The sequence below is a fragment of the Chionomys nivalis genome, chromosome 7, assembly GCF_950005125.1.
Source record: "Chionomys nivalis chromosome 7, mChiNiv1.1, whole genome shotgun sequence".
Lineage (NCBI taxonomy): Eukaryota > Metazoa > Chordata > Mammalia > Rodentia > Cricetidae > Chionomys > Chionomys nivalis.
Window position 1 is genome coordinate 77,218,658 of NC_080092.1, and position 12,481 is coordinate 77,231,138.

At 37.9% G+C, this 12,481-nt stretch overlaps 1 protein-coding gene across 1 annotated transcript in view; it reads right to left on the minus strand.

The window, feature by feature from the left end:
- Positions 1-12,481, minus strand: part of Npepps (aminopeptidase puromycin sensitive) — a 91,791-nt gene that overhangs the window by 28,707 nt on the left and 50,603 nt on the right. The window contains exons 5-11 of the mRNA XM_057775653.1: positions 11,263-11,370; positions 7,892-8,092; positions 7,239-7,335; positions 7,094-7,127; positions 6,056-6,170; positions 2,515-2,679; positions 228-332 (exon numbers count right to left, since the gene is read on the minus strand). Coding sequence (XP_057631636.1) covers positions 228-332; positions 2,515-2,679; positions 6,056-6,170; positions 7,094-7,127; positions 7,239-7,335; positions 7,892-8,092; positions 11,263-11,370 — 825 coding nt within the window. The remainder of the gene's footprint in view (positions 1-227; positions 333-2,514; positions 2,680-6,055; positions 6,171-7,093; positions 7,128-7,238; positions 7,336-7,891; positions 8,093-11,262; positions 11,371-12,481) is intronic.

The window sequence follows — 12,481 nt, forward strand, 5'->3', positions numbered from 1 at the left end:
CACCACCCGGCCTAGCTTCTCTTTCTTACCAAACATTCTAACTTGTGTATCATTCTCCTAGAAAACCCTAATAACCAAGATAAAAAAAAACTTTTTAAAATTAAATTATCTACATAAACTAAAAATTATGTAGAACTTTAAGTTTACAGTAAGGCCAAACTTTTGTGCATGCTTTAAAACCATGATTTCAGGATTGAAAGAATAGGTTTTTTTTTTTTTTCCCTTACCTTATCACCAATGTAGTCATGCAGCATTCGGATAACAGATGCACCTTTGCTATACGATATAGCATCAAATATCTCATCAACCTCAGATGGATGGCCCACACTGACCTGGCAGACAGTGTGATTCAGGGTTATGACAGGGAGCAGACAGCCTGTAACACTGAATTACATAAAAAGCCTTCTAGGGAAACCCTTCTAACTCTTCTGCCTTTAATTTACTCAAAAAGTATATGAAAATTCTCAAAAATAAGAGTAACTGACTTAAATAAGACAGAATATATGGCATAATCCCTATTACAATTCCCAGCCCAGGCTTTAATTCTGACTCTCCTTTAATGAAAGGCAAGCTGTTAAAGTTCCATTTATTCTTTTTTTTAAAAAAGATTTTATTTATTTGTTTATTTGTTTATTTATGCAGTATCCTGCCTGTAGGCCAGAAGAGGGTACCAGATCTCATTATAGGTGGTTGTGAGCCACCACGTGGTTGCTGGGAATTAAACTCAGGACCTCTGGAAGAGCAGTCAGCGCTCTTAACCGCTGAGCCATCTCTCCAGCCCTCCATTTATTCTTGAGTGTATCTGTTAAGAGTATCATGATGAAAAAGTTTTGATGTTTTTCCACAAATTATAAAGGTTTAGAACAGTTGTTCTCAACCTATAGGTCAAGAACCCTTTTTTGCACATCAGATATTTACATTATGATTCATAACAGTAGCAAAATTACACGTATGAAGTAGCAAAGAAATAACTATGGTTGGGGATCATCACAAAACGAAGAACTATATTAGAGGGTGACAGTATTTTTTTTAAAAATATTTATTTATTATGTATACAATATTCTGTCTGTGTATATGCCTGAAGGCCAGAAGAGGGCGCCAGACCTCTTTACAGATGGTTGTGAGCCACCATGTGGTTGCTGGGAATTGAACTCAGGACCTTTGGAAGAGCAGGCAATGCTCTTAACCACTGAGCCATCTTTCCAGCCCCTAGAGGGTGACAGTATTAAGAGGGCTGAAAACCACAGGTTTAGAACAATAATTAAATACAAAGCAGGATTATAACTCCAGTTCTTTGGATGCAAAATTTATAAACCACATAAGCTACCCACGTGCACCTCCTAGTTCTTAAATACAGCCAGATGGCGGTGGCACAAGCCTTTATTCCCAGCACTCGGGAGGCAGAGGCAGGCGGATCTCTATGAGTTCGAGGCCAGCCTGGACTAAAAGAGCTAGTTTCAGGACAGGCTCCAAAGCTACAGAGAAACCTTGTCTTGAAAAACAAACAACAACAAAAAAAACAAAAACAAAAAAAAAATAAACAAAAAGACTTACAGAGGAGAGAACCAGCTCTCAAAAATCTTCTGATATCCCCACACATCTATGGCATGTATTCCCACCAATGTAAAAATAATAACAATAATGATGATGATGCCAGGTTCCACCAACTTAAAAAATAATAATCAAGTCGGGTGGTGGTGGTGCATGCATTAATTCCAGCACTTAGGAGACAGAGAGAAGTAGATTTTATTGAGTTTGAGGCCAGTCTGATCTACAGAGTGAGTACCAGGACAGACAGGCTCCAAACCTACACCAAGAAACCCTCTTGAAAACCAAAACCAAACCAAACCAAAACAAAGCCAAAGCCAGGCAAGATGGTATACACCTTTACTCCCAGTACTCCCAGTACTTGGGAGACAGAAGCAGGTGGCTCAGTTGGGGGACCAGCCTTCTCTACAGAGTGAGTTCCAGGCCTGGAACTAGCTCTTGTAGACCAGGCTGGCCTCAAACTCACAGAGATATGCCTGCCTCTGCCTCCCGAGTGCTGGGATTAAAAGTGTACACCACCACCGCCCAGCTGGAAATCTGTCTCAAAAAAACCCAAGAGGGAAAGAAAAAGAAACAAAAACCCACAGCCTATTAATAATTAACAAAGTTAACTACAAGAGGTGAGGACAGGCCAAGAACTAGAGAAACACACTGTGCATCGATGACACTGAACTGTGTCCAGAATTGTTGAAATCAGTTACAGTATTGCTCAATAGACATGGTTTTTTCGTCAAAACTGCCCACAGTTTCTGCCTCTACAAAAACAAAATTTATTCCCTACCTTAAAGAGAAATGTTATTTAGAACTTATTCGTAACAGATTCAAGCAGGGAAATATGAGCTATAAATAAATAAATGAACAAACAAATAAATCATCCATGCAGCTTTCTTTTCATTTCAGTATCCTAAGCATATTGAGACATAATAAATTACGTATTTCACTAAAGGGTTGGGAAGTATAGCTCACTTCAATAGGATGGCTGTTATCTAAGGCGTCAAGTTCCTGGGCACGAGTATAGTCTGCAGAAACAAACTGCGTCCAGATATCATACTCGGGAAAGCAGTGGTCTACACAAAGATACTCAATCCAGGACGCAAAGCCTTCGTTCAACCACAGATGAGTCCACCATTCCTAAAAAGAAAAAGGCAGAAACAAATGAAGGAAACAAACTAATAGTCATTCCATTTTTTTGAATCGCATGTCTCCCTTCTATTATACTTGAAAATTTATAATTTAATAAACTAAAATTCAACAGAAGCAAGTTAGTAAAGAACCCATATTTGAGAAGAGAAAAAGAATAAAAGAAATGCCAACTGGTGTAATAAGGAACTTCTTACTGCCAGAAGTAAAAAGGATAAAGGAAGAGACTTAAGTGTACAGAAAGGGAAACAGAACACATAAGCAAAGAAGAGACCAGATATAAAAACCTCACCATGCAAAAAAAAAAAAAAAAGTGTTTATTATTTTCATTTTTTATGTATTTTTATTTCATGTACATTGTTGTTTTGGCTGCATGTATGTTTATGTGAGGGTGTGGATCCTATGGAATTGGAGTTACAGTTAGTTGTAAGCTGCCATGTGGGTGCTAGAAATTGAACTCTGGAAGACAAGCCAGTACTCTGAGCCATCTCTCCAGCCCCTATTGGGGTATATGCTCTTATAATCCCAGAACTTGGAGGATGAGGTAGGAGGCTCATTTGTTTGAGTTACAAAGTAAAATCTTGTTACCTAGCCCTGCCACAAAGAAAAAAGTTTTGGCCAGGCATGCTGACATATACCTTAATGCCAATACTTAGGAGTCAGAGACAGGTGGTCTCTTAAAATTTTGGGTCACTGGGTCTACATAGCCAGTTCTAGATTAGCCATGGCTACATAGTAAGACCTTTCTCAAGAGAGAGACAGAGAAGAAAAAAGTTTAGTAAAGAATAAGAGTCTCACTCTCTCCCATTCACTGACCAGCAAAACAATTTATTAAATTCACTACAACAGAGTATCAGGCTGGGTAGAAAACCAGAGTACTGTTTGGAGCCAAGAATTTCATTAAAAAAACAAAACAAAACAAAAAAACCAAACCACAGCTATCATGGCCAAAAACTCAAAAATTATTCACACAATGACTAGGAGAAACACTGACTTGGGTTTCTACTTCTAAATAAATTAAAAAACTAGTACAACCTTATAAGGATTATATAAACTTTACAGAAATGTCAGGGCAGGAAGTAGCTAAAAAACAAATGATACTTAAGCATTTATGAAAAAGAAAATTCACATCATGAGAATGCATATGCATAGCGAGTGGAACAGACCAAGAATAAAATCGGTAACAGATACCATTGGGAGTGGGGGTGTCCCAGTTGACCCATACAGGTCCAGAAACATTAAACATTATATTTGTACAGGGATAACACTATTAAAAATGTAAGGTCTTATATATGTGGTTTTAATCACAGAAACTAATAATGAAGTAAATCTCAAGAGAATAATTAATATATGAATCAAAAACAGAGGCCAAAGAACTTTTGTTGAATAATAAAAGAGGACTCACACAGTTTAAAAAGACCAAACATTTTTAATACTACGTACTAAAGGCTGTGTCATTTAGGTAAGCCCCTGGTTCAAAGTTATTGAACACTAATCTTTGGGAATGACTGGCATCTAATAAAGACAATTAGTTATACAAGCACAGTAAAAGGTAGTTTCAAAACAATAAGCACATATTCCCTGCACTAAAATTTACTGTTGGCCATGAATCATCATATTTTCGCAAAGTTGAACAAAATTATCTGATAGGAAGCCATCTATGGTGCCATACACCTGCAATCTCAGCACTGAGGAGGCAGAGGCACCCAGATCTCTGTAAGTTCAAAGCCAGCTTGGTCTACAAACTGAGTTGCAGGTCAGCCAGGGCTATATAGACAAACTGTCTTGAGAAACCAAAAATAAAAACAAAGAAAAAAAAAAGATAAGAAATAGCAGACTTGCTTCATTAAAAGAAAATACTAGGCCAGGAGTGGTGGTGCAGGCCTGTGATCCCAGCACTTGGGAGGCAGAAGCAGGAAAACCTCTGAGTTTGAGGTCAGCCTTGTCAGATGGACATAATGAGCTTCAGAACAGCCAGGACTGTATAAGGAGACTCTGCTTCAAGAAGACAAAAACAACAAAACAAAACAAAAAACAGAGAAAGGGGTAATTCTTTTTTTTTTTTTTTGAGAATACAATTCCTACAAATTTGAATGCAGCATTAGCTTGTATAGTTCCAATGAAATTAAATTAAAAAAAAAAACTTGTAACCTATAAAAAAGTTTTAAGCATCTAAAGAAAAGTGGGAGAGCTTATTTTCAGAAACACAGACTTTCTTTAGAAATGCGCTCAGCTAAGTCATAGCTGAAATATATCTTCCTTTCTTGCTCACTTCTAAGATATATGGACTAGACCAACTTCTATGTGAGGTTCAGGTCTTTGGCTATCAAGAAATTCTTTCACTACACAGGTACCTCTAAGTCATTTACTAAACTCTGTATTTCAAAACAGTAACATAATTAGCTCTATCAGAATTTTATTTATAGTAAAGGTGAACCATTAGGAAACATCAGATACACAATACATATGATAACTGAAAACTTCAATTAGCTAGATTTAAGTACAACTTTACAGATTTAAAAAAAAACTTATTTCCACCAAATTTCATCTTATTTTAGCCAACTACAATGACTCTTAACAATCACTTTAATTAAATAAAGATAAATTTTGTTTATACATTTCTTTTCAACTAGCAAACTACATAACAGAGATAACTCAAACAACTATAAATAGCTGGGAATCTCACTACCCAATTAATTTCTCTTTGTCTAAGACAAATTTTTCTCTAGCTCAAATTAGTATCTAAACATTCCCTATCTGCAAACAAATCGTGTAAGTTTACTAAGTATTTCCTGCTAACACATATGGTCTCATCTCTGTTCTCTCTCCCCTTTTCTCTCAATCCCTCTCTATGCTGGCCTTGAGCATGCTGGGCAAGTACCAAACTACTGAGCCATTTGCCTAGCCCTGATAAATGTTTTTGCAAAACAAATCTTTTAAAAGAAAATGTTTCTTGTTTTGTTCTGAGACAGGGTTTCCTGTGTAGCCCAGGCTGTCCTGGAACTTGCTCTGTAGACCAGGCCGGCCTGAAACTCACAGATCCACCTGCCTCTACCTCCCAGCCCTGGAACTAAAGGCGTGCGCCACCACCAGCGGCTTAAAATAAAATGTTTCTATCCAATTCTTTGACACAGTATCATAGCCAATTTTTCTTTCTGGTTTTTCGAGACAGGGTTTCACTGTGCAGCTCTGGCTGTCCTTGAACTCACTGATATACACCTACCTGCCCCTGCCTCCCAAGTGCTGGGATTAAAAGGCAGGAACCACCACTACTATGCTACCATAGCAAAATGTAAAACAGCGAGGCCAAAATAATATGCAACAGGACATAGATGGATATATTTGAGCACTTAAAAATATTAAATACCATAGTAACAAGATTTCCAAACCATTGATGGGCGAGTTCATGTCCCACAACCAGAGCAACCCACTGGCGTGATGAAGAACAGGAGTTTTTTGGATCAATAAGCAACGCAGTCTCCCTGTATTTAAAAAAAAAAGTAAAATGGTAAAAGTGTTTCAATAAAGACAGGTATGCAGAAGTAAAGGAGGTTTGGGCAGTAAAGTCTTTATGTTAGGCTTTCGCAATATCAAGTAAACATTTTCTTAGCATTTGTAATATTAGTAGGGTCCAGGAAGACTGAAGACTACGTTGGTTGAAGACTACACTGTACAACAGAAGATCAAAGACATACAAGTTTATCAGTGTGCTATCTGCTGACTAGGAAGACTTTGCTAATCAGGGAAGACACAAGGGAGGAGCAGTGGAAGACATTCTAAAGTCCCAAAAAGGACAAGAAGCAGGCTAAGCAAAACTTAGCTCATCTAAAAAGACAACTGAAAGTGGAAGGAAAAGCAGGACGGTGGTGGAGCACGCCTTTAAACTCAGCACTTGGGAGGCAGAGGCAGGTCTCTGTGAGTTCAAGGCCAACCTGGTCAACAAGAGCAAGTTCCAGGATAGGCTCCAAAGCTACAGAGAAACCCTGTCTCGAAAAACTAAAAAAAAAAAAAAAAAAAAAAAAAGGTGGAAAGAAAGATTGTTTATAGACTCAACCTCAGAAATTATGTAAACCACATGTTTGTGTTGTGCTGACAGACATGTAAAAATCTGCTCAGAAAACACAGACTCAGGGAGGCTCTTCAAGTTGAGTAACTGCTGGGAAGGAGGCATACCAAGTGAGATTCAGGCAAGAACACAGTTAAAAATGGTATAAGTGCCAAGTGCTCCCTTTAAAAATATTGCACCCTCAGACAATAATACCAGAGAGGGAAGTCCATCTGCATGCTTGAAATATTCATTAGAGGAAGAAAAATGTACCCTAGAACATAAAGCAAAAGCACTCAACTGTGAACAGGATGCAATCCATGATTTGAAAGAGGGCAGGGTAATGTTTCATTAACATACCTATAAGTAACAAGGCCCCAGTTCTCCATGGCACCTTCATAAAATAAATATAAACATTTATTGATATATAAGCATACTTTTCCTCAAATATCACAAAATTCAAATAAAGTTATACAATTCAGCAATAAAATGAAATTTACTTTACCAGCTGCAAAGTCAGCAATAGCAATGAGATCAATTTTAGGTAGAGGATAAGGAACATTGAAGTAGTCTTTATAAAAAGGCAAGGTTTTAGCAGCAACCTATAAAGCACAAACAAAAAAATATCCTATGAATACTTTATTATGAGTCACACAGAAATTCACAAAGGAAACCTGTTTTAGGCCAAACTATGATAAGCTTTTAGAAACTAACTCAAGGGAACCCTACTTTCTTTGAAAACCGTGTTGGCCACAAACTTTGTATCACTGGTCAAACTGTAATCCATTTATAACTTGGTATGAACAATATAACTATTTATTTTCATGGTAATTCCACAGAAAAACAAAACTCTGTTTTTACACAGTCTCTCTTTTATCCACAACCAAAGGTTTGAACCCATGACTTCATGTACTAATAAATACACACTCTACCACAACCTCCAACCCTCACTTTTCCTATTTTCTAGATTATTATCTTCTAAAATGTTAAGGCAACATCAAGTTTGGCATATCCAAAATTATAATAAAAGTGAAATGAAAGTATCAAAACAAGTTTCCAATTAAATAACAAATAACTGTACTAATAATTGATCAGAAATGTAAATTCCCCAACCTGGAGTTATGGACTGTTGGAACAATCCTCTTCAAGGACATTTACCTCTAGCGCAAACTTTCCTTGCTCTGCTTTGCCAACAGGGGTGTAAACACGGACACACACACCATCTTTTGACCTTGTTTCTACAAAGTCATATTCACCCACAACAAATGCCACCAGATACGTAGACATAACAGGTGTGCGGGCAAACTTCACTTCTACTAAATTTTCATCATCAGGATATGGTTTCCGGTCAATTACATTCTTAAGAGAAAAATAAAAACAGAAAACAAAAACAAAGAAATTTTAAGGAGATTTATATTAGTATTTTGGAATGAACAGTAGGCAACAAAAGCTATAGGGTTGAATATCTTCCCTTTCCTTTTTTTTTTCTTATTTTCGAGAAAGGGTTTCTCCATAGCTTTTGGTTCCTGTCCTGGAACTAGCTCTTCTAGACCAGGCTGGCCTCGAACTCACAGAGATCCGCCTGCCTCTGCCTCTCAAGTGCTGGGATTAAAGGCGTGCGCCACCACCGCCCGGCTCCCTTTTCTTTTTTTAGGCTTATTTTAATCCTAGTTCACCAGTGGTTTTCTTTCTTCCTTCCTTCCTTCCTTCCTTCCTTCCTTCCTTCCTTCCTTCCTTCCTTCCTTCCTTCCTTCCTTCCTTTCTTTCGTATACAATATTCTGTCTGTGTGTATGTCTGCAGGCCAGAAGAGGGCACCAGCCCTCATTACAGATGGTTATACATGTGGTTGCTGGGAAGGAACTCAGAACCTTTGGAAGAGCAGGCAATGCTCTTAACCACTGAGCCATCTCTCCAGCCCCCACCAGTGGTTTTCTATTTGGTTTTTGAGACAGTTTCTCAGTGGCTACAGAGTTACTGCTGGAACTCACTTTGTAAACAAGGCTGACCTCGAATTCACAGAGATCCGCCAGTCTCTGCTTCTCCAGTAAGGCTCCTTAGGAGCCACTACCACTGCCTGACCTATCAGTGCTTTTATATCATGAAGGTCTTTCTTCTTCTCAGGAAAAAGATCAGATAAAGTTCTTTTTCCTCAGCAGGGCAATGGTGGCACATATCTTTAGTACCAGCACTCGTAAGTCAGAGGCAGGAGGGTATCTGAGTTAAAGGCAAGCCTGGTCTTCCAAGTGAGTTTCAGGACAGTCAGAGCTACACATAGAAGCCCTGTTTCAAAAAATAAAACAAAAAGAAACAAACAAATATAATATATATATATATCTTTTTCTTCTTCTTTGTTTTTGAAACAAGGTCTCAGTATGTGCCCTTAGTAGGCCTGGATCATGCTGTGCAGACGAGGCTGGCCTCCAACTTAGAGAGACCCACCATGCTAGCTCAAAGGCATGTACCACCTTGCCTGGGTTTGGATAAGAAGTTGGAAGCAAACTGTTAGAACACCCAAGGACTTACTTAAGAGGAATCAACTTTCTTGGATAGTTTCACATGGCAAGCACTGGGATGTTTTGTTTCAGTTGTTTGTTTTTTTGAGATAGGGTCTTACTATGTACCTCTGGGTGTCCTGGAGCTCAGTATGTAGAAAAAGCTTTTCCTTGAATTCAGAGGCCAGCCTGTCTAGGCCTCCAAGATGCTGGGATTAAAGGCATGTAACTTTAAACCCAATTCTGTCTGGGGATTTTCCCCCTTTTTGCGTTTTTTTGAGATAGGGCTTCTCTGTAGCTTTGGAGACTGTCCTGGAACTAACTCAGTACACCAGGCTGGCCTCACACTAACAGAGATTGACCTGCCTCCCAAGTGTTGATTAAAGGCATGTGCTAGCACCACCCAGTTTTGGTTTTTGGTTTTTCAAGACAGAGTTTCTCTGCAGCTTTGGAGACTGTCCTGGAACTAGCTCTTGTAGACCAGGCTGACCTTGAACTTGCTGGGATTAAAAGTGTGCACCACCACCATCCAGCAGCTTTAAAAAAAAAAAAAAAAACAACACTTTTCAAGTAAAAATAACAGAAGAAAGTAAATTAATGATAAAAATGATTATGGAATTTCATATCTTATTTTTTTTTTTTTTTGAGGCAAGGTTTCTCTGTAGCTTTTGGAGCCTGTCCTGGTCTTGTAGACCAGGCTGGCCTCAAACTCACAGAGATTCACCTGCCTCTGCCTCCTGAGTGCTAGGATTAAAAGCGTGTGCCACCACCACCTGGCCAGAATCTTGTATCTTAAAAGGTACGGACTTGTAAATTTCAAATACCCTCTGTACCAAAACTAGCTCTCTCTGGGAAGACATGAAACTTCCACTTTACTTATGGAGTCCCTACTTTCTTTTGGTATTTTCCCCTTACTCAGGCTCTCAGTCTCTTAAACTCTCTATCCTTTATTCCATGGAAGTTGTATTTAAGAAACAGGCCTTGCCCAGTGCTGATGGCGGAGGCCTTTAATCACAACAATCAAGAGGCAGAGGCAGGTGGATCTCTGTGAGTTCTAGCCTAGCCTGGTTTACAGAGCAAGTTCCAGGACAGTCAGGGCTACATAGAGAAGTCATCGTAAAAAACCAAAAGAAAAGAAACAGACCTAGATTTATTCATACTAAAATGCCCTTTTTAGTGTATTAGTCTCCTCTCTAGGAAAGCCTAAGAAGAAAATAGCATTTTCTATGGAATTCTCTCCACCAATAAGTGGGCAAAAACTGGATGTTTTTACTTTTTCACATTTGGTTTTGGCTTCTTACTCTGTAGTCCAGCAGCCCTCAAACTCACTATGTTGTTCAGGTTGGCCTTAAACTTGCAGCGGTCTTTCTGCTCAGTCTCCCAAATGCTGGGATTAAAGGTATGAATCACCACACGAGTAGCTCTTAGTTCTCCACAGTCAGAGTAAATATACATCTTAAACAAGGTGGTCTTAGACAATACCATTTAAGTAATGAAGGCTTCTCTTATTTATGAAAAAGACCAATAATAGTAAAGAGAGCATATTAAAAAATATAGTCAACCAAAAATCTAAATATAGCTATCACTTCTAGGATTTAATAAGAAAGCCATTACTCTTATTTCAGGTAATATATAAGGTTGCCCCTTACTTATGTCCTTCAATTTTCAAAAGTAGATAATCTGGATATGGTGTCACATGGATATAATGCTAGCACCCAGGAAAATGAGCAGGAAGATAGTTATGAGTTCAAGGCCAGTTTGGGCTACAAAGTGAATTCCAGGACAGCCTTGGATACAATGTCCTGACTTAAAAACAAAACAACAAAGAGCAAGAATTTTCCAAGTGGCTCTAACAGAAAAGTTCTTCCTTGAGGAGAAAAACAATCAAAAAGCAACAAAGGAAAACAAAATAAAAGAAACTAACACTAACATTTCTATTATGCAGTAATCACTATGCTAGGTGATTTCACATTATCCTGTTTAATAAACAAAGTAAATATACAAAGACTATGAAACATCTATTAGCACATACATACCATGTTTGATAAAGCAACTCTGTCTTTAGGAACAATAAGCGAGATATCAAAAGTTGCTTTGATAGCAGGCTCATCCCAACAAGGAAAAGCTCTCCGGGCATCAGTAGCCTTAAGGAAAAAAAATATAAGCTTATATAAATACCATTAAATTAACTTCAGAGGCTTTTTCATGAAACAACACCATTTTACTATCGCTCATTCATTATTTAGTCAATTTTTTCCTTTCGTTCTGTTTCATAAAAGTTGTATTTAATATATACAGAGCTTTCATTGCATGTATGTTTGTGCACATTTCTACCTAGTACCTTCAGACAGCAGAAAAGGATGTCAGATCCCCTGGAATTAGAGTTACAGATGGTTTTGCGTAGCTATATGGGTGCTGGGAATTGAACCTGGGTCCTCTTCAAGACCAGACTATGCTCTGAGCTAACTCTCCAGCTCCTTCATTTCTTTTTAGTATAGAAAACTGAACTCAGCCCTCCTCTGTTGATCTTTATGTCCAGTCTTCAAATATTTAATCTCTACTCTGCTAGGAAATGAGCCAGGTGCTGACTACAAAGGAAATACAATGCTACAACCACCATCACACTAGAAACTATTTGGGGACTATTCTGCTATAAATCATAACAAAATGATAATCATTTGTAATTATACTTTTTATTAAAATACTTTAACATTTCAGATTTAGCATGAATAAATAACTTTACCAATAGTTTAGATATAACACAAAGCACAAAAAATTAATACCATGCTGTAAGAATTCAGATTAGGAAAAACACGAGAAAAGGTGCCTCTGGCTTTTCAAGTAAAAATCATCAATACAGAAATAAGAACATGTCAGGTATTGGAATAAATAAATAAATTCCCAATCTTGTTTTCTTTGGGGGGCGGGGGGACTGTTGCTTGTTTTTCAAGATAGGGTTTCTCCGTGTAGGTCTAGTTATCATGGAACTGCTCTGTAGACCAAATTAGCCTTGAACTCAGAAATTTGCCTGCCTCTTCCACCTCCCAAGTGCTGAGATTAAAGATGTCCACCACCATGCTCAGCTCTAATTGAAACTCTTAAAAAGAAAATAAAAATAATAATAAAATAATATCTGTGAGTTCAAGGCCAACCTGGTATACAAAGTGAGTTCCAGGACAGCAGAGCTACACAGTGAGAAACTGCCTCGAAAAACAAAATAAATGAATAAAAATCAAAAACAAAAAAGGATTATAT